Genomic DNA, 21,857 nt, shown 5'->3' with positions numbered 1-21,857 from the left:
TCACTGCCAAGAGTAAGGAATGCAGGATCAAGCCCACTGATTCTTCTCTCACACCAGTTTTACACTAGTCTAACTCCACTGTTCTGAATGGAGTTGTTCTGGATTTTGTGCTGGTGCAATTAGGATCCAGAATAGGCCCCTTAGGTTTTACCAAAAGAGACTGCAGTTTGCTGTATCACACTTAGGGCATTTCTCCTTGATTTGAAGATGGGCATATGGGCGGAGCGGCTCCATTGCTGAAACACAGACACACTGACCGTGCACTAGCAATGGACCTGAGCTAGGTACAGGGATACGGCTATAAAGAAGACTTCTTAGAAGGAGGCAGGCAGCTTTGTGACTAACTCTCCTGCCCCGTCCCCATCACACACAGTACAGTGATCTGTTTCTGAAGCTGTTCCACAGAACATGCAATATCACCATTATTGTGTGAAATGAACCACAGGCAGTGAACAAAATTAATTTTAATGGCTCTGAACAAATTACATACAGGATATGAATGTTTGTATCTTTGCAAGATGCAATCTTTATAGCTCTGATTGAAAAGATACATGCAGGAAAGAGGGCAGATTTCCAAATAAGCTACAAATAATCATAGAATATCAGGATTGGAAGGGACCTCAGGAGGTCATCTAGTCCAACCCCCTGCTCAAAGCAGGACCAATCCCCAGACAGATTTTTACCCCAGTTCCCTAAATGGCCCCCTCAAGGATTGAACTCACAACCCTGGGTTTAGCAGGCCAATGCTCAAACCACTGAGCTATCCCTCCCCCGAAATAGCAGGATAATTTATTTTTCATTACTGTGATGGGGCATCTGTCCCACACTGGTGGAGAAAGGGTTAAAAGCAGGCCTGGGGAGGTTGCGCAGCAGACAGCCAATCAGAGAGGGGCTGCAATGAGCAGCCCATCAGGGCAGAGCAGGCCCATATATAAAGAGAGCTGCAGGGCAGAGGGGACAGGGCAGAGAAGGTGCTAGGGCTACGGGGAAGTGGCCAAGGGAAATGGATGGCAGGAGTTGAAGTAGTGTTTTTTTTAATCTCTTGACCACCCTAATAAAAAGGTGGGTATGTGTGATGTGAATTGTGGAGCCCCAGTCATAGACCAGAACTTCATTGTTTTAAGCACTGTACAAAGAACAAAAGCACTGACAGTCCTTGCTTCCAAAGAGCTTATAGGCTAAGAATAAGAGTCACAAGTTTCTACAGACAGATGGGGAACATATGTTCATATATGCCAGTAGTTCTTATTACAACAAGGTCTGCGATATTGTTCATAAATTTGTATGTTCAATAAAGTTGTTGTTGTTGCACTGCAGGTCCAGGATTGTTTCCTAGCTGAATAGCTCTAAATTGGTTCCTTAGAAACCGATATAAAAACAGTGCTGTCCCTGTTGCTCTACCCAACCAGGGACACACAAGGCAAGATGATGCACACTTTCAGCTAATCCACACAATCTCTCTCTCTCTCTCTCTCCCCTATTCCAATTTAAAACTGTCTGTGATTGAAGGATTGCTTCTCCGCAGGCTTGGGGGAGAATTGGCATGGGGTGGCCAACTTCCACCATGTGCTTCATGCTCCTGGGCTTAGGACGCTAGGCAGAGGTGAAAGTAAGCCGGTACGCCCCGGTACGGCATACTGGCAAGAGCCGGTATTCCGTACCGGACCGGCTTCCCCAGGCGGCAATTTAAAGGGCCTGGGGCTCCCAGCTGCGGCTGAAGCCCCAGGCCCTTTAAATTGCTGCCAGAGCCCCGCTGCTGGAGCCCCAGGTAGCGGAGGTGGCTGGGACCCCTAGGGCTCCGGCAGCGATTTAAAGGGGCTCTGCTGCAGTAGCGGCGGCTGGGAGCCCCTGGTCCTTTAAATCACCACAGGAGCCCCGCCACCACTACCCCAGGGCTCTGGCAGCAGGGTTCCAGCAGCAATTTAAAGGCCCTGGGGCGGTAGTGGCGACTGGAGCCACGGGCCCTTTAAATTGCCGCCTGAGCCCCGCTGCTGGAGCCCTGGGATAGCGGCAGGTGGGCTCTGGTGGCAATTTAAAGGGCCCGGAGCTCCGGCTGCTACTACCGCCCCGGGCCCTTTAAATCTCCGCTGGCTCCGGCAGCGGGTCTCAGGCTGTGATTTAAAGGGCCCAGGGCTCCCAGCCGCCACTACCACAGCCGGAACCCAGGGCCCTTTTAATCTCGATTGAAAGGGCCCAGGGCTCTAAAAGCCCCGCCTCTTCCGGTTGAGGCCATGCCCCTTCCGGTTGAGGCCCCACCCCCTGCTCAGGACTCTGGAGTACTGGTAAGTCCTTTAAGTTACTTTCACCCCTGACTCTAGGTCAGTGCCTGAATTTGGTCCTAAATTCACATAGCTCAAGTGAAAAGAAAATTGAAGTTGTGCAGATTTCTATGAACCGGGGGTTTTGTAACTATCTGACAAACAGTAGATATTATTCATTTTCCAGCATTTCATCTCTATTTTTGCTTTCATAAACAGTACAGGCTAAAGATGTCCCTGGCTAAACCCACAGGCGTTGGGGAAATTACACAAGGAACAAATTTGTCTCTGCATGTTTTTCTATGATCTTTAGTCTAGGCTAAATGGAACAAATTTAAAACTCTCCTTCATGATTTATTCTTCTTGTCAGCAAAAAAAAATCTTCTTCGCTTGTCCATCTGCCAATAAAAAAAAGGAGAAAGTATGTATTTTAGATAGATGGAAAGAAACAGTTCCCAAGTCTCTGACAGCACAGTTGAATATTCTGTATATTTACAGTCATTAATACTTGAAAACTAGCAAATACACAGATTCAGTGACTGGAACAAACCACCTCCAGATGTTAAACTTCTAAATGTACTTTTATGTATTTAACCATAGTCTCATGTTAGAGATTAAAAAGTTCTATTGGGCCCATCTGGTCCATCCAGTCCTGACTGTTTTATACAGTAGTTATTATACAGTAGTTAATGCATTGGCCACTGTAGTTTTGTATGTCCAAACCAAGGGTCCACCACCTCTCTTGAGAGAATATTCTACAGCCTAATGCATCTCCCTGCCAAAAAATTCTGTTTTCAGAATATATGGTGATTTCTTTTCCTTTATCTTGCCTGTAATAGGAATACTGCCTATAACAACAAGCTATAATTGCGAGAAATGTTCATTTTTGGTCATCCTGATGCCTGGCTTTTTTTTTTTCTTTTGATATCTAATCACAAGCTAAAGATATTTATAACTTTGAGCTTTCTGTCCTGAATGGAATCCTTTAAACAACCCAAATCATGTCCTAAGTGCCTAGAGGTTTAGGACTTTGGAAATTTGCCTGAGGAAAACTGGATCTGATCCTTTTGAATTATTCTGAATGGTACTTAGGTTTTATTTTTAAAGTCTCTTAATTGTACTGTACCTTCTGGTTTGGTTTTGCTTCTGCTCCCTTCACAAGGTCTAGAGGAATTTGCTCATACGTGTTATCAGGAGCAGGAATTTGCTTTGCAGATGAGCCTTTCTGGAAATTTTCAGGGATCTTTTCATATGTATTTTCAGTACAGTTCTCTGTTCTGGAGGATCTTGTGTTCAAAGACACCTCATCATAAGTATCATTGGGTTGTACTAGAGAAGACTCAGAAGCTTGATCATGGGTAGATGACATTGGCCGTCCGACAGGAATCTGTTCATAAGTATTGTTTCCATTATCAGAGCCAGAAGCAAAAGGCTTACAAGCTTTCACTTTCTCAATCTGCCCATATGTGCTATGTGTCGATGAATCATAAAGGATCTTGTTGTTTGGTTTTCTAAGCCCTTCATTGCTTTGGAGGCAGGTTGCATAGGTTGGAAATAGCTGTTCTGAATCTTGGAACTCCACAGAGGTCCTACCTTTAATGGGTAACTTCGGAGACAACTTAGGGGGTGTTGTAGCAGGAGTACTTAATGTCAACTTCTTTGTGTCTGCAGAAGTTGATGGACAAAGGGATAGGGAATGGACCCTTTGACCCCAAGGAAGTGAGGAATTGCTTTTGCCTTGCTCAAGCATAACTTCAGAATAAACAGTTTCTGTAGGCGATGGTTTTATAAGATCAATTTTTTTGTCATAAAAACGTTCGGCTTGCTTAGCCAAAGCATACACCGAGCTGATTTTTTTGCTAGGAGAGTAGTTTGCTTGGTCTGGTTCTCCTGGTTTTTGCTGGGTGTCACCTTGTGATAAACAGCCTGATTTCTCAATGAGGATTTTGTCAGTAGCAGAGTGGGTCTCCAAACTAAGGCCTCTGCCATTCATATGGTGTTTGTTCAGCTCTGCATATACAATGTTTCCTTGATCGTTTAAATCTTGCTTGAATGTCTCCTGCATAAGCAAGCTGCTCCTATCCGGCAGTGGTGGGGCTATGTCTGGATCCTGATATGATGGAAAGGAAAGAGAGGAACATAATTTTCAGGAGTCAGTAATGAATATAAAATGCAAGGCATCAACAAACGTGATGAGATACATTCAGACCATGGTTACTTCCAGGCAACTTTACAGAAATCAAAGAATCCTTAGGCATTTTAAAAATCCTGTAGCACTTACTACATCCTTACTTAGATCCGAGTCCTTCCTCAGAACTCTTATTGAAGCCAATGGGGAATTTGGCCTGATTCAGAATAATTGAATCAGGCCAAATCAGAATTTGAGATTTTCAAGGCAACATAGGGGACTTAGCTCATTAATTTTCCAAGGAGGATGTATGGTTACATTCTCTCTAGTATTTCTCTGAAAATCTCAACCAGCAAGAATTTTGGCCTGTCTCTAGACGTCAGTTCCTCACCCCTGAAAAGCAGCAGCTGTTCAGCAGCTCTCTACCTTTTTTTTTTTTTTTTTTCTTTTGTGGATGGGGAGGTCAGATGTGGGCCTTAGTGCACTGTGGAGAACCACAGAACCAAATGTTCTACTTTAAGTAAGGGGTCACCAGAGCCATACAGGAGAAGAGACCATCGCCTCTTTGATCTGTGACTTGATGCCTCTGCTTATGCAGCCCAAGATTGCACTGCTTTTTTGATGCCAAGTCACATTGCAAATTGATATGTAACCTGTCCACAATCACTGCTAGATCCTTCAGCATCACTGCTTTCCTATGACACTTCTGGGAAAAACAGGGGATATGTGTTTATAGGATTACATTCATCCCCATGCGAAAGGCCAGTACAAGGCCTGTGTACAACTTAAGTCCCACTTAAAGCTCTATTTTGAGTACCCAGGCCTTACACCTGGACCACTGCATGGGGTGAACTTCACTCTTCACTAGTGGCCAAAAATATGATCACATTTTGTTTGCCTAGTAAAGTCACCTCTGGCAGAAGCTGAGAATGGATGATAGGGGATGGATCACTTGATGATTACCTGTTCTGTTCATTCCCTTTGAAGCACTGGCAATGGCCACTATTGGAAGACAAGATACTGGGCTAGATGGACTTTGGTCTAACCCAATATGACCATTCTTATGTTGACAGAAAATAATTCCAAGGGCGATGTTATAATGTTACTGAATCTGTATTTCTGATTCTGAAACATCACCAAATTGGTACGGCACTTCCTGGAACATGGTCGCAGCACAGCAGGTCACCCTAGCGACACTAATTAATTCAAGATACCTGCTGTCTCTGCTTCAAACAAGTCCCCAACAGCGGGACATTACTTTTGCATTCTGCATAAAACCTACCTGGGAGTTAAAGTTCTTTCTTTCTCCTGATAAGTTCTTGTGCTCTTTCTTTGACTTTGGAGGTAGAGAGGTGGCTTCCTTCATTAGCACAGTGGTTTGTGAGCTGCCAGACGCTTGCCTTATCAGCAAGGGATTGACTTCTCCACTGTTTGATTTACTTTGCTTTGAAGAGGTTTGCTGATCCAAAGCGATCTCATCATATAAACTGTTCTCAATTGGCTGTGGGGGAAAAAAAATAGTAGTTAGTTACTAAAACACGTCATGAATAACTACTATGGTGGTAAGTGGGATGTTCATGCCTTTCCTGAGAGATCAATAGCATGAACTCTTCACTTTTTAATAATGATATAAATAAGTTCAGTTAGCAACTCTGAATTATTCATTCTGCATAAGGCAATACCTTCTTAAATAGCTTTATATAATACTCAACAAGGAATGTTAGGAACATCAAATTGCTGTGCCGGAACAGACCCATGGTCCATCTAATCTGATGCCCTATTTCTGACAGTAGTTGAGGTGGGAAGCTTCAAGAATCAAAGCCTCAGGAATTGTACACACTACCACTTATGTTGGTGCAACATATGTTGCTTAGGGGTGTGAATAAGCCATCCCTCTGTGCAACCTAAGTTACACCAACTTAAGCACTGGTGTGGACAGCGCTATGTCCTGCCAACATAGCTACCACCTCTCATGGAGGTGGAGTAGTTATGCCGACAGGAGAGAAGTCTCCAATTGGCATAGAGCCTCTTCACCAGACGTGATGCAGCAGCATAGCTGCATTGGTTCAGCTGCGCTGATGTAGCGCTCCTAGTGTAGACTAGCTTTCAGATGCACCTATTTGCACCGGGGGATATTTCTTCTTTTTGTTTTGTGCTGTAGAAATAAGATGTGCAGGTAATCTGAAATTACAGCCAAAAAAGGCCAAATTCTGCTCTTAAGTAGTTCAAATCTTTAGCAACTCCCTTGACATCAGAGGAGCTATTTATGATTTACACTGGTGAAAATGAGAGCAGAACTGGGACTAAAGTGTATCTATTCTCCATGTCTGATAACTACTTATGGGCTTAGATTAGCAAGAGCCTTTGACAGCAGTGAATTACCAGCAACATCCACAGTGAAAAGAGTGTTTCCTGATGGGCCTCTGATCATTGAGACACTGATGTTCTCTGCACTAAAGCAACAGTGCTTATATTTTAACATTCTTTTCTTGAAACATTACAGAACTCTAACACAACAGCAACCAAAGCCTGCAGCCTCAGCTGCCATGGGCCCCATTTTCCAAAACAGAGGAACTCTTTAGTCATACCCATGTGCTTACACAATAACAGCTACTTCATATATCCTTCCCCTTATTAGTAAATAAATAAATAAACTTCTGTTCTTTCTCCATCAAACTATTCCTCAAAGATTCAGCAATGTTCAGTGAGTCGTGGGGCTTAACTACTCTACCACTGTGTGTTTTTATGGGAGTTGCATCAGGCCAGTCAGCAGACTATACTGAAGATGTAGCTGCTTCTTGTTGTAGCTGACATCATTAGTAAGTGAGCCCAGTGGCTCTGTGCAGATGGGTATGGCCCTAGACAAGTACACAGATATTGTGATGGGTGAGTACACACAGAAGAATGTGTCTGTGAAAACTCAAGATAAGTCATTTGTTCAGTGGATCACTGGAAGCAGCAACAGGTGTTTGTGTTTTTGTTTCAGCAAGTGTCCTCTGACTTAATCTAGTATGATCTTGGGGCAAGCAGGTATCTGACCTCAGCCCTGTCTCCTCAGCTGCCATCAGTCCAAATTCTAACAGTTTCTCCTGGTTTAAACGTCCTTGGGTATACAGCAGTTTTGGCACAGTGATAGTCTTTGTTTTTTCTTTTTATTAACTCCCACATTTGTTTGTGAGTTTCTCTTTGAGCTGTACCCAGATGGGGAAGTTTTTGTCCTGATCTGACATCCCAGCAGTAATTTAGCATGTAGCATATCGCTTTTTAACAGTGTTGCCAAGTAATTTAGCAAAATAATGAGAGAACCTTCCATTGTATGTGTAGTCTTTAACAACTTTGTAAAAAAATTAACTCTATACTCTACCAGTTTATTATGCTGAGGGTATGTAGCACTGCAGGTTACATGATGAAATCCCAAATCTTCTGTGAAGGCCTTAAAATCTTTGCTGGCAAACTGAGATCTATTAGTTTTCACTATTTAGAAATCCCAAATCTAACAAAATAGCTCTACGCTTTAAGATCATCTACACTGATGTGGCCTCCTTTAGCTGAGCCACCTCTACATAGCTTGAATATGCATCAATGCCAGTTAAGTATTATCTGTCCTCTAGGATTAAAATATCTACAGTGTCCCAGACTCCAGCTAATGTGCCTATACTTTTATATCTCCATTAAAAAAAAAAAAAAGTCCCATCTCCCCACACCCAGACCCCTCCCCCACTGAGCCCCAACCACCTTCACCTGGATCCCCTCCAGAGTCCCAATGCCCCTGCACTCAGAACTCCCTAACAAGCACCTGTGCATCCAGATCTCCCACTGAGCCGTCTGCACCCAGATTGCCCCACACAGAAACCTCTCTCCCCAGAGCTGGATCCCCCACACTAAGCCCTCCACACTTGGATCCTGCTGGGATGAGCCTGCCCACCCACACCTGGTGTGCCTGGCGCAGGGGGCAGGACCCCAGGGTGTTTCTGGGGCAGGCCCAGCCCTTGCACTGTGTCAGGGTCAGGTGCAGCCTCACTGCTGAGTCCCTGTACTAGGAGAGGTAGGGGCTTCAGGGTGATCTCCCACCTCAATGCAGCCATTGGCCTGTGCTCCCCACTGCCATGCTGGAGCCACATTTATTTATTGACAAATAAAATGTGCAGAATTTTAAAATATCGTGTGCACAATTTTTATTTTTGGTTCAGAATTTTTATTTTTTTGGCACAGAATTCCCTCAGGAGTAGCTCATGCACCTTCACATTGCTGCAACTTACCACCCACTCTGTCTCAAATTTAAACTTTTTAAGGGGCTAAAATTGCAGGCCTGATCCTAGAGCTTCAAGTCTGTAGTGCACTCTCATATGGAGGAGAAATATTTCATTCTTTCTAGGTACACAATAAACTTCAAACTATACTGCTAAAATCCTATCAAAATCACACTGTCCAGGGGCCAGACTTGGAAGCTGTTAAGAATATCTAGGACCTCTGCACCAGTAATACCTAATAAGGCAATTTTCCTGACACCACCCATTCTGTCTGCATCCACTGCAATCATACATAATGGGCACAGCTGACTCTTAGCCTGGTCACTAAGCAAACTCAGGTCTACTAGTGGCTTCAAGCCATTCATTTTTACTGGCTGGGTGTGTGAAGTTCTGGCATGTGAAATCACTGTGAAAATTCTTCCTGATGGGTCTCAAATCCATCCACTCCTGGTAGTATGACATGTTCTTTGTATTTTAATTTATTTTATTTTCATGTTACATAATTCTAACACAACAAAAACCAGAGCCTGGTGCTGGCTGAAGCCTGCAGCTCCCTCATCTAATCTGAGCTGTCCAGTCACACCCCCGTCCTTATACAACAGCTGCACCTTGCAGATATTGTGTCCAATGCATTCTTTCACATATTTTAAGTTCTATCTACTTTGTCTAATTTGGCATCAATACCCAAGGCAGTTTACCAGGGTTGAGAACAAATTTTTTGCTTCCTGCACATAGGTGGGAAGACATGGGGGCAACAAGAGAGAACATGGGTGGGGGGAAATCAAATCAGTATCTTAGATGTCTGTATACTAATATGAGAAGTATGGGGAATAAGCAGAAAGAACTAGAAATGCTAGTTAATAAACACAACTATGACATAACTGGCATCACAGAGACTTGGGGAGACAATGTACATGACTGGAATATTGGTATAGAAGGGTACAGCTTGCTCAGGAAGGACAGGCAGGGAAAAAAGGGAGGAGGTGTTGCCTCATATATCAAAAATGTGTACACACTTGGAGTGAGGTTGAGATGGAAATAGGAGGCAGACTTGCTGAAAGTCTCTGGGTATGGATTAAAGGGGTAAAAAAATAGGTTGATGTCATGGTAGGGGTCTACTACAGCTCACCTAATGAGGAAGAAGAAGTGGATTAGGCTTTTTTTTTTAAACAACTAACAAAATCATCCAAAGCACAGGATTTAGTGTTGATGGTGGGTTTCAACTACCCAGACATCTGTTGGGAAAATAACACAGCAGGGCACAGATTATCCAACAAGTTCTTGGAATGTATTGGAGACAATTTTTTATTTCAGAAGGTGGAGAAAGCTACTAGTGGAGAAGTTGTTCTAGATTTGATTTTGACAAGTAAGGAGGAACTGGTTGAGAATTTGAAAGTGGAAGGCAGCTTGGGTGAAAGTGATCATGAAATGATAGAGTTCATGATTATAAGGAATGGTAGGAGGGAAAACAGCACAATAAAGATAATGGATTTCAAGAAAGCAAACTTTACCAAACTCAGGGAGTTGATCCCATGGGAAGCCAGTCTAAGGGGAAAAACAGTTCACGAGAATTGGCAGTTTTTCAGAGTTTCATTATTAAGGGCACAAGAGCAAACTATTCCACTGTGAAGGAAAGATAGGAAGTACGGCAAGAGACTACCCTGTCTTAACCAGGAGACCTTCAATTATCTGAAACTCAAAAAAGAGTCCCACAAAAAGTGGAAACTAAGTCAAATTGCAAAGGATGAATATAAACAAATAATACAAGTATGTAGGGAGAAAATTAGAAAGGCCAAGGCACAAAATGAGATTAAACTAGCTAGAGACATAAAGGATAACAAGAAAGCATTCAACAAATACATTAGGAGCAAGAGGAAGACCAAGAATAGCGTAGGCCCATTACTCAGTGAGGGGGGGGAAGCAATAACAGAAAATGTTGAAGTGGCAGAAGTGCTAAATGACTTTTTTGTTTTTCACCAAAAAGGTTAGTAGCAATTGGATATCTAACATAGTAAATGCCAGTGAAAATAAGATAGGATCAGAGGCTAAATTAGGGAAATAACAAGTTTAAAATTACTTAGACAAATTAGATGTCTTTAAGTCATGAGGGCCTGATGAAATACATCATAGGATACTCGAGCTGACAAAGGAGATATCTGAGCCATTAGTGATTATCTTTGAAAACTCATGGAAGATGGGAGAGATTCCAGAAGCCTGGAAGAGGGCAAATATAGAGCCAATCTATAAAAAGGGAAATAAGGACAACCCGGGGAATTACAGACCACTCAGCTTAACTTCCGTACCCAGAAAGATAATGCAGCAAATAGTTAAGCAATCAATTTGCAAACATCTAAAAGATAATAAGGTGATAAATAACAGTCAGCTTGGATTCGCCAAGAACAAATCATATCAAACCAACCTAGTAGCTTTCTTTGACAAGGTAACAAGCCTTGTGGATAGGGGGGAAGTGGTAAATGCAGTATATCTTAACTTTAGTAGGGCTTTTGATACTGTCTCGCATGACCATCTCATAAACAAATTAAGGAAATACCATCTAGATTGAGCTACTATAAGATGGATGTATAATTGGTTGGAAAACTGTTCCCAGAGAGTAGTTATCAGTGAGTCACAGTCAAGCTGGAAGGACATATCAAGTGGGGTCCCACAGGGATCAGGTCTGGTTTTGTTCAATATCTTAATCAATGATTTAGATAATGGCATAAAGAATAGACTTATAAAGTTTGGAGACGATACCAAGCTGGGAGGGTTTGCAAGTGCTTTGGAGGATAGGATTAAAATTCAGCATGATCTGGACAAACTGGAGAAATGGTCTGAAGTAAATAGGATGAAATTCAATAAGGACAAATGCCAAGTACTCCAATTAGGAAGGAACAATCAGTTGCACACGTACAAAAATGGGAAATGACTGCCTCAGATGGAGTACTGCAGAAGGGAATCTAGGGTCATAGTGGATCACAAGCTAAATTTGAGTCAACAGTGTGACACTGTTGCAAAAAAAGCAAAGATAATTCTGGGATGTATTAGCAGGAGTGTTGTAAGCAAGACATAAGAAGTAAAATTCTTCCGCTCTACTCCACACTGATTTGGCCTCGACTGGAGCATTGTGTACAGTTCTGGATGCCACATTTCAGGAAAGATGTGGACAAATTGGAGAAAGTCCAGAGAAAAGCAACAAAAATTATTAAAGGTCTAGAAAACATGACCTGTGAGGGAAGATTGAAAAAATTGGGTTTGTTTAGTCTGGAGAAGAGAAGACTGAGGGAGGACATGACAACAGTTTTCAAGTACATAAAAGGTTCTACAGAAGGAGGAGGGAGAAAAATTGTTCTCAGTAACCTCTGCGGTTAGGACAAGAAGCAATGGGTTTAAATTGAAGCAAGTGCAGTTTAGGTTGGACATTTAGGAAAAACTTCCTAATTGTCAGAGTAGTTGAGCACTGGAATAACTTGCCTAAGGAGATTGTAGAATCTCTGTCACTGGAGATTTTTAAGAGCAGGTTAGACAAACACCTGTCAGGGATAGTCTAGATAATACTTAGTCCTGCCTTGAGTGCAGGGGACTGGACTAGAAGACCTCTCGAGGTCCCTTCCAGTCCTATGATTCTCTGATTTTTAGCTTCAGCCAAAAGCAATACTTACTACGTTTGATCTCATTTCATCAGGAACTAAGTGAATTCTGAAGAGTTGAATTTACCTGAGCACAAACTGTTGTAAGATTTTCTCCAAAAGGCTCGATTTCTGAAGTCTGGTAATAGCCTATCAGCTGTGCAAGGCTTTCATGGGTACAGGTATCCCCTGATACTACATAATGTCCATTCCGTAGGTGATTAATGACGAAATGCCGACATCGATCTTTTCCTCTGCAATTGAAATACATAGTTTAGACTTAAATAGCAAGCACAACACACAGGCTGAGAAAACTTCTGTTTTTGCACTTGTGGTTCAGGTTTGCAAAACCAAAACCTATGGGTGTTTGGAACCAGCTTCCATTTTATTTTAAACACTAAAAGAAGAGATTTTGAATGAAAGGGTCTGATTTGGCCTATTGTTGCATGGACAGCCTTAATTCTGGAATGTCCTAACTTTTGGATGCTTGACTTTTTCAACCTTAATATTCTTTTAGTGTAATTTTTAAATGTAATCTCCTACATTTAAAAAACCTGAAAAAAATTGAAATTCCATCATGTGGAACCGTATTGACTTCAAATTGGGTCCTCAGCAAGATTGTAACTGGTAGCATTAGTAGGCTGTTATCCTCCATGTGGACCAGCCACTAATAAGGGATGAGAAACATACTCTGGCAGTGGATTTCACAGATACTTGCTGACCGTGGAGGAATGGTGAGATCCAGGAATAAATGGGCTCCATTCCAGGCCCTGGAGGGGAATGGGCTGTAGTGGACAGACCTTCTGTCCCAGTGCCTCTGTTTCTGTTCCCCTTTGCTCCTATCCACCCCTAATCCCAGCTCCTTCCCTGTCCCCCTCTGCTCTGATCCACAACACCCAGTCCCGACTCCTGCCCTCCTTCCCCCTCTGCTCTTATCCATCATGCCCAATCTTGCCCGCCTTCCTTCTCCTTCTCTACTCCTATCCAGCCCTCTGGCTCCTGCCCACCTCCCGCTCTACTCCTATCCAATCCAGTACATTCAGGCCATTTCTCCTTCTCACTGCCTGGGCACCACTTTGGGAAGCATTGAGCCTAGGAGAGGCAGTCTCCCTGCTCTCAGTTCTGGTGCCTGGGGCCACTGTGGCTGCAGGAATGCAGGAGTGGCTGTTGCCGGGAAAGACCAGCTCAGACTCTGAAGCCCTGGGATGAAACATGCTCAGTGCAGGCAGAATCTTTGAAGAATTTAGTGGTCATGTGCAAATTGAGATGTTTCAAAGGCTTTTTACATGGTGAAAATGTGGTTGTTTTTTCCCACAGGAGCAACTAATGACAGATTTCTGGCACCATCTCACACATCACCTCTGAATCTGACCCCATGAAGTTAGGGTGACCAAATCGCAAGAGTGAAATATCAGGACACATTGGGCGAGCGGGAGGGAGGGGACGACAACGACAGACACAGGTGCACAGAGCCATGAGAGGGGGGCCCTAGAAAGCTGCGAAAGGGGGCCCTAGGAAGCTGCAAGAGGGGTTGTACGACCCTGCTGCAGCCCGCACCACAAGCCACAGGGAAAGGACACCTATTGAATTCAATGAGAATTTTGCATGTGAATTGATGTACCTAGTTCTGAGATTATAAAGCCAGAAGGGATCCGGTGATCACCTGGTCTCACCGCCTGTATAGCACAGACATAGAACTTTCCCAAAATAATTCCTAGAGGATAGCTTTTAGAAAAAGCTTTTAGAAAAACACCATGACCCTTAGTATATTGTTAATCGTTAATTACTCTCACCATTGAAAAGGTGTGCCTTATATCCAGTCTGAATTTGTCTAGCTGCAACTTCCAACCATTGGCTCATGCTCTACCTTTCTCTGCTAGACTGAAGTGCCCATTATTAACTATTTGTTCCCCATGTAGATACTTACAGTCTATAACCAAGTCACTTAACCTTCTTTTTGTTAAGCTAAATAGATTGAGGTCCTTGAGTCGATCACTATAAGGCATGTTTTATAATCCTTTAATCAGTCTTGTGACTCTTCTCTGAACACTCTCCAATTTATCAATATCCTTCTTAAATTGTGCACACCAGAACTGGACACAGTATTCCACCAGTGGTTGCACCAGTGCCAAATACAGAGATAAAATAACCTCTCTACTCCTGCTTGACATTCCCCTATTTAGGCATTTGGTCACCCTATTTCTGTATGCATTTCCCCAGGTTTTTTTGTAAAAATCAAAACTGAACTGCCCCAGAAATTCTGTCATGTGGAATCATCGTGAAACTCACATGGCTCCAACCCTGTCGATGAACCTTTAGATCCACTGCACAGATTTCTGCCACTTGAGCTAATGGAGTAAGTGATGGCAGAGGCAGTAGGTTGTCATCCTATATGTGATAGATCAGCTCTATAGGGGGATAAGACACTTTTTTTGCCACTGGGTTTCACAGATATCTGCTGACAGAAGAGGAACTGTGAAACTCAGGAATCCTGGGTCTATTCCAGGCTCCTGAATGGAATGGTCTGTAGTAGTCAAAGATGCTTCTTCCCCGTCCCCTCCAGTCTATGTCTATCCTATTGCTGTCTAACCTGCCCCAGCTCCTCATCTGATTTCAACTGCCCCCCACTACTGCTCTGGATTCCTTGTCCCAGTTTCCTGGTCCTGTCTCACTCTCCTCTCTCCCCGCCCCCATCCCTCAGATGGGATGTTCGTTCCAGACTGGCAAAATTATAAGGCTTCCCAACATTTCAACACTTCCAATTCTAAATTTTCGGTTGCTTAACTATAGGCTAGCTCTGCCTACAACAAAGCTTATTCAGAACCTCTAATTAAAGGGATTATAAGTGTAGCAACCTCCATCATAGCTAGTCACCAAAGATTGAACCCAAGCCATCCAGACTTAAAAGCATGAGCATCTACTACTTGAGTTCAAGATATAACTCCCTTAGCTGGTAGCTATACAGTTATCCTCTAAAAATCCACCAGAGGAGGGCACAAAACACATGTTGGACAGTGAATTTCAAAAGTAGAAAATATTATTATTTGACCTGCAATACTTTTCACAATGAACGTCAGCGGGGGATAAACTGGGAGTTTAAGAATATTTGGAAAACAATTTTAGAATAACATTCAGTGTTGTGATTTAAAAGAAAAAAAACCTGTTAAAAATCATAACTTAGCAGCATTCAGTGTTTGAAAAAAAAAAAAAAACTTCTAGGAGCTATGGGATACAAGTTAAGAATGTTGAAACAGGAAGATGTTATGCTTAGTTACCACTTGGGCAAGGTGGCGTGCTATGTAATACTTGGAAGATTTCACTGTAATGTTTTACAATATATAGCAACGCAATGCTGATTCCATTGATATTGTTGAGCAGGGTCTGGAGGAGATGAGACAGAGGGGAATAGGACTGGAATGGGGGGAAGTTGAGGGGGTGGGACAGCAGGGGCAGCGATGGGGGTGGGATGACGGGAGAGGCTGAAGAAGAGATTTGGGGTAGGGCAAGGCTGAGGGCAGTGGGTTGGGGGGAGCAGGGGGACTGTGGGGGAGGGTGTTGGAACAGGGGCAGGGACTGAGGGCAGTGGGTTCGGGGTGGGAGGTACAGGGGGGACTGCGGGGGAGGCTGAGGGAACAGGGTCAGGGTGGGAGCTGAAGGCAGTGGGTCGGGTCTACACTGGCACCTCTCAGCATTGCTGTGCCGGGCGGCAGACCTGCACCAGCGCTACCCTGGTGATGGAAGAGTCCTCAGTGGAAATGCAGACTTCATGACACAGATCCTCCTCATCACTTCAAACCTGGTGCTGCTCTGGTCAGTCGCTAGGCTCTTGTCACTTTCAAACCCATGCAGGGTATCTGGCTCTTTTTCAGTTCTCAGGTTAAGAAATGCATCTGCATTTTGTGAGGCATTCACTTTCCTACTTGACAAACTGTCTGCCTGACACATTGCTCCCAGGGCATTCATCTTTATTCATTATTGGCAGGTCCATCAGATTAACGAGCAACACAGGGGGAAGCAACACAATGGTGTCAAGGATTTTTAATTTTTCAAACCACTTTGGCCTCAACAGGGATAACAGCAAATCTGGACAGAGCAGATGGGAGTCAGTATGGGTTTGCGTATGTATTTATTTTTTTAAGTGAAAATGTTTGGATCTGAGCAAAGGCTGCAAACTTCTCTCTGGACATCTCTGCTGAGCTTGTGCCCCAAGGGCTAATGACAGCCTGGAATCTGGGACAGATTTCCACATGCAGGGTGAGATCATCGGGGGTGGGGGGGGGAATACCTGCCCTCCCTGAGTTACAAATCAGCCTGGAACATCTGCCAGGGCTCCCGCTGTCAGCCCTGCAGGGGTAGGGCTCCATTTAGGGAGGGTAGCGGGAGTAGGGTGACCAGACAGCAAGTGTGTAAAATCGGGACAGTGGGTGGGGGTAATAGAAGCCTATATAGGAAAAAACCCTAAATATCGGGACTGTCCCTATAAAATCGGGACATCTGGTCACCCTAAGCGGGAAGGGCACCTGCTCCCTGAGTTACATGTCAGCCCAAGCGCCACCTGCCCCAAGCCTGCCAGCATGCAGCCAGTCACTCCTCTACCCACACTAGCCCCACCCACAGCCCCCCAGAGTTTCATGGTCCGGTCAAAAGCCTCTGGCAGTTTGGATTTGGCCCATGGTCCACCTATTGTCTACCTCCTAGTCACTCTGGCTCCTTCCTAGGGTAGGGTCGGGTTGAGGGGAGGAGGGCGGGGGCAGGGGCACTCTCTGCCCGGCACCCGCTGCCTGCTGCCGGAGTCTACAAGCCCCGCCCCGCTGCAGCACACAGGGGAGCGAGACCTCCTCACTGCCTCTCTGTGTGCCTGGGGCAGGGGCAGGGCTGTGCTCTGCCGGCTGGGTGGCTGGCCCCGTGGGCTGGCGCCGCTGCGCCGGGAGCTCAGCTGCGCGCTGTCCCAGGGCCCAGGGAGGAAAGGTGAGTGGTGCCGGCGGCACCGGCTTGCTGTGGTCCCCCTCATATAGGGTGACCAGACGTCCCGACCAATGTAAGGTCAGGACATGGGACAAGTCCCCTAAAATCAGGACTGTCCCGATAATATCGGGACATCTGGTCACCCTACATGAACTTGACTGAAAATCTATTGCATCAGCAGCAAACCTAGGAAAAAACCATCACCAGTGACCAGCTATTGAGCTAAGTAGCAACACCTTTTGGTAAACAGCAGTATGAGGTTTAACACCAACCTGTTAGCTGAAAAGCAGCGTGAATTCATGGTGAGTCTAATGAGGAAGAGGCGGTGTTGTCTGAGTTCTGAGGTAGGGTGTCAGTGTGAGAAAAGGAGAGGAGAAACTCCCATGACGCGCTGGTTGAAGCGTAAAACAGTTTTGCATTTGACCACAAAGTCATGCTGCTGCTACTGCACACACAATATCTAACAACTACAAAGGCCAGCAGAAGTGTTTTGCATGTGCCTCTCCCCATGTCTTATACTGATCAGACTGCAGATCCTCTCTGACAATTGGGTTTCATGATCCCTTCTTTACTAGAATGATCAATTTAAAATAAGCCTTTCTTATTTAGTCCTATATAGGGCCCAGTCTCGAAATCTCTACTTATTTAATGGGGTGAGAACTCCAGGACTGGGCTCTTAGTGAATAAAAAAATCCAAAAGATAAAATCATTACCATAGGCTTTGGTAATATATTTCTTCTTGGTTTCCCAATAGCTGTAAATATGACACTTCGTGCCATTGTGTAGATTACTGACCTCTTTATTCTTTTGGGATATTTAGCTAGGGGAGAAAGTGTAAGAGAGATTCTCATTCCTCATGCCTCAAGGCATAAACTAATCACCTGAGCAGGTCAGGAAGCAAACTCAAAGGTGTAAAGGGTGCATGAATCAAAGTATGTAAAAAGAAGAGCAAATTACAAATGGTGACATTTCTCAACCAAATGGCAGCAGCTTTCTGTTCCATGTAAAGTTCAGTCTTACCTATATGACAGAATGTAACCAATTGTTCTGTCACTTAATCTGATAAGAAAACAGCCAACATCTTTGTCTTTAAGCAGCTCTTCACTCTGCCTGTAGAAAGAGAGTGAATTACAATGAATTTCAAGTTTCAGAGTGGTAGCCGTGTTACTCTGTATCCGCAAAAACAACGAGGAGTTCTTGTGGCACCTTAGAGACTAACAAATTTATTTGGGCATAAGCTTTCATGAGCTAAAACCCACTTCATCAGCTGAATGGAGTGAAAAATACAGTAAGCAGAATATATATTATAGTACATGAAAAGATGGGAGTTGCCTTACCAAGGGGGGGGTATCAGTGCTAACAAGCCAATTCAATTAAGGTGGAAGTAGCCTGCTATGGGGTACCCGCATGGTCCCACAGTATGCCAACATTTTTATGGCTGACTTATAACAACGCTTCCTCAGCTCTTGTTACCCTAGCGCCCCTACTCTATTTGCACTACATTGATGACATCTTCATCATCTGGACACATGGGAAGGAGGCCCTTGAGGAATTCCACTAGGATTTCAACAATTTACACCCCACCATCAACCTTAGCTTGGACCAGTCCACACAAGAGATCCACTTCCTGGACATTACAGTGCAAATAAGCGATGGTCACATAAACACCACCCTATACTGGAAACCTACTGACTGCTATACTTACCTACATGCCTCCAGCTTTCATCCAGACCACATCACACGATCCATTGTCTACAGCCAAGCTCTAAGATACAACTGCATTTGCTCCAATCCCTCAGACAGAGACAAACACCTACAGGATATTTATCAAGCATTCTTAAAACTACAGTACCCACCTGGTGAATTGAAGAAACAGATTTACAGAACCAGAAGGGTACCCAGAAGTCACCTACTATAAGACAGGCCCAAAAAAGAAAGTAACACTAACCATCACCTACAGCCCGCAACTAAAACCTCTCCAGCGCATCATCAAGGATCTACAACCTATCCTGAAGGATGATCCCTCACTTTCACAGACCTTGGGAGACAGGCCAGTCCTCGCTTACAGACAGCCCCCCCATACTGAACCAAATACTCACCAGCAACTACACACCACACAACAAAAACACTGACCCAGGAACCAATCCCTGCAACAAACCCTGTTGCCAGCTCTGTCTGCATATCTATTCAAGGGACACCATCATAGGACCTAATCACATCAGCCACACCATCAAGGGCTCATTCACCTGCACATCTACTAATATGATATACGCCATCATGTGCCAGCAATGCCCCTCTGCCATGTACATTGGCCAAATTGGACAGTCTCCACGCAAAAGAATAAATGGACACAAATCAGACATCAAGAATTGTAACATTCAAAAACCCATAGGGGAACACTTCAATCTCCCTGAACACTTCACTCCACTCAATAACAGACTTGAAAGTGGCAATTCTTCAACAAAAAAACTTCAAAAACAGACTTCAACAAGAAACTGCAGAACTGGAATTAATTTGTAAACTGGACATCATCAAATTAGGCCTGAATAAAGACTGGGAGTGGATGGGGCACTACAAAAATTAATTTTCCCTCTGCTGATACTCACACCTTCTTGTCAACTGTTGAGAATAGGCCACTTCCACCTTAATTGAATTGGTTCGTTAGCACTGACCCCCCACTTGGTAAGGCAACTCCCATCTTCTCATGTGCTATAATATATATTCTGCTTGCTGTATTTTTCACTCCATGCATTTGATGAAGTGGGGTTTAGTCCACAGAAGCTTATGCCCAAATAAATTTGTTAGTCTCTAATGTGCCACATTGTTGGTTTTTTTTAAATGAATTTCAAGTTAGTATCCAGGACTATCAAGGTAGTACACTAAAATTCCTAGTGACTCCTATGGACACAAAATGCACTGTATTGCCATACTAAATACACTTCAACAAGTCAATGGACATTACAGTTATTTCCAGATGGAAAAGCACTTCTCATACCACCACCACCAAACAAAAACATTCATTTTTAAAGTTTCTGGTCAGAAAAATTAAGATGGATTAAAATTATGTGAATTATCATAGATCATCATAATCAATTTCTAAAACTGACACCTGGATGACTAAAGAATGTACAATGCATTACAAGCTGATGCAAAACTGCATTCAGGCATTCTCACCTCTCCAGAACACATGTCAAACACCAACATGTAGGTGATGAAACAGTGACATCGTTTAAAACCTGCTTTCTCTGCATATGAATGCCATCCTGTTAAACACTTCTCACTAGAAGAACAATGACTTTAAAGTAAGCAGAGGTTGGTGGGTTGTTGGTTTTTTGCAAAGTAAGCTGAAACCTAGTCTGAAATATGAGAGGATTTGTGAAGACAGAGGCACTTGACAAGCATATTTATTTAATCTACTTTATGCTATACTGTAAGGTATAGACTGTCTTACTTTCTTGTAATGAATCCATAGAACCACTCAGGTAAAATACCATTCTGTAATATAAGAGGAACCTGCGTCTCCATAAACCACTTCAATGCTAGTTCTTTTAGCATCTCAAAGGACTGGTTTTCGGTTGCTGGGTTAGTTTCCCTTCCTAAGAGTAATTGCTGCTGTTTATTCTCCATGCTGTCTTGAGGTTGAATCTGATGCATTTGAAGGGAGAAAAAAGAGAGCAATGCTACTTGTAAACCTCCACTGCTGTCTTTATTATGGGGAATATGAGATCTCATTTGCTTATTGTACTCTTCCCTGTGGCTCATTAATCAGATAATAACATATGCTCAATGCTGTCATTGTTATCTGGCTGTCATCTGGTGCTTTTCTCTTGTGCAAGGACTTTAAGGCAAAATCTTCCTCTCTGATCCATATGATAGAATTTGATCCCAATATTCAATATTTCTCTGTATACTGGAACAAAACTGATATCAGTGCAAGCTTTGGGTATGTAACAGGGAGTAGCAAATTATTATTTGTATTGCAGTAGCACCAATCTAGATATACCACAGGTCTGACGTGAAAAATTTTCCCTTACACTTTTACAAAAAAGTGTTTTGTCTTTTGAGTGGATTAAGTAAGCCTTGTTAAATATTGGAACTTCTAAACCATAGTCACTGAGGAACCTACTTTATTACAATTTTAGCCATATTGTATAGGAATGTAAACGTCTAAACAGCTCCAAACAATTTTTTAAAAATCTTTTATGTAATATGTTAGTAAAGAAGATCTAGCAGAAAGCATGATCCAGATTAACATAGATATTAACTCTGTTAGATGGAGACCTATATAATTACACATAGATATACTGATGGGTTTAAAAACAGCAATAAGAAAAAAAATACACAGGAAACCAGTCCACACTGGTTGAATGCTGCAAGAATGCTAGTTTAAATTCTAAACATTTCTACCACGTGCGTATATTATCTCTTTACTATTTGCTCTTTACAAATATATTTTTGTTTCACAAATGTGTGGGGAGTTGCTGTTCCTTACACAAATGCCCATATTCATTACATTGTATCTACTCACCTCTTTTATAAAAGTGGGTTGGTGTATAGATTTGGGCAGTCAATTATTTTTTGTCAAGTTCCAGATTTCTCGGTCAAGGTCTGGATTCCAGAGAAACATTTT

General features: G+C 43.3%; 1 protein-coding gene across 1 annotated transcript; it reads right to left on the bottom strand.

Annotated features, from left to right (window-relative positions):
* Positions 1-2,605: 2,605 nt before the first annotated feature.
* Positions 2,606-20,854, bottom strand: SH2D7 (SH2 domain containing 7). Its single transcript, XM_054042227.1, has 6 exons — positions 20,679-20,854; positions 18,248-18,337; positions 12,351-12,516; positions 5,669-5,887; positions 3,385-4,368; positions 2,606-2,656 (listed from the first exon to the last, which is right to left on the bottom strand). Exons 1-6 carry the CDS (start codon positions 20,852-20,854, stop codon positions 2,606-2,608), a joined length of 1,686 nt encoding a protein of 561 aa, XP_053898202.1.
* Between the last annotated feature and the right edge of the window lie 1,003 nt (positions 20,855-21,857).

The sequence above is a fragment of the Malaclemys terrapin genome, chromosome 10, assembly GCF_027887155.1.
Source record: "Malaclemys terrapin pileata isolate rMalTer1 chromosome 10, rMalTer1.hap1, whole genome shotgun sequence".
Lineage (NCBI taxonomy): Eukaryota > Metazoa > Chordata > Testudines > Emydidae > Malaclemys > Malaclemys terrapin.
The sequence above is the reverse complement of the archived record's forward strand: the minus strand, read 5'-3'. Positions and strand labels throughout refer to the sequence as shown.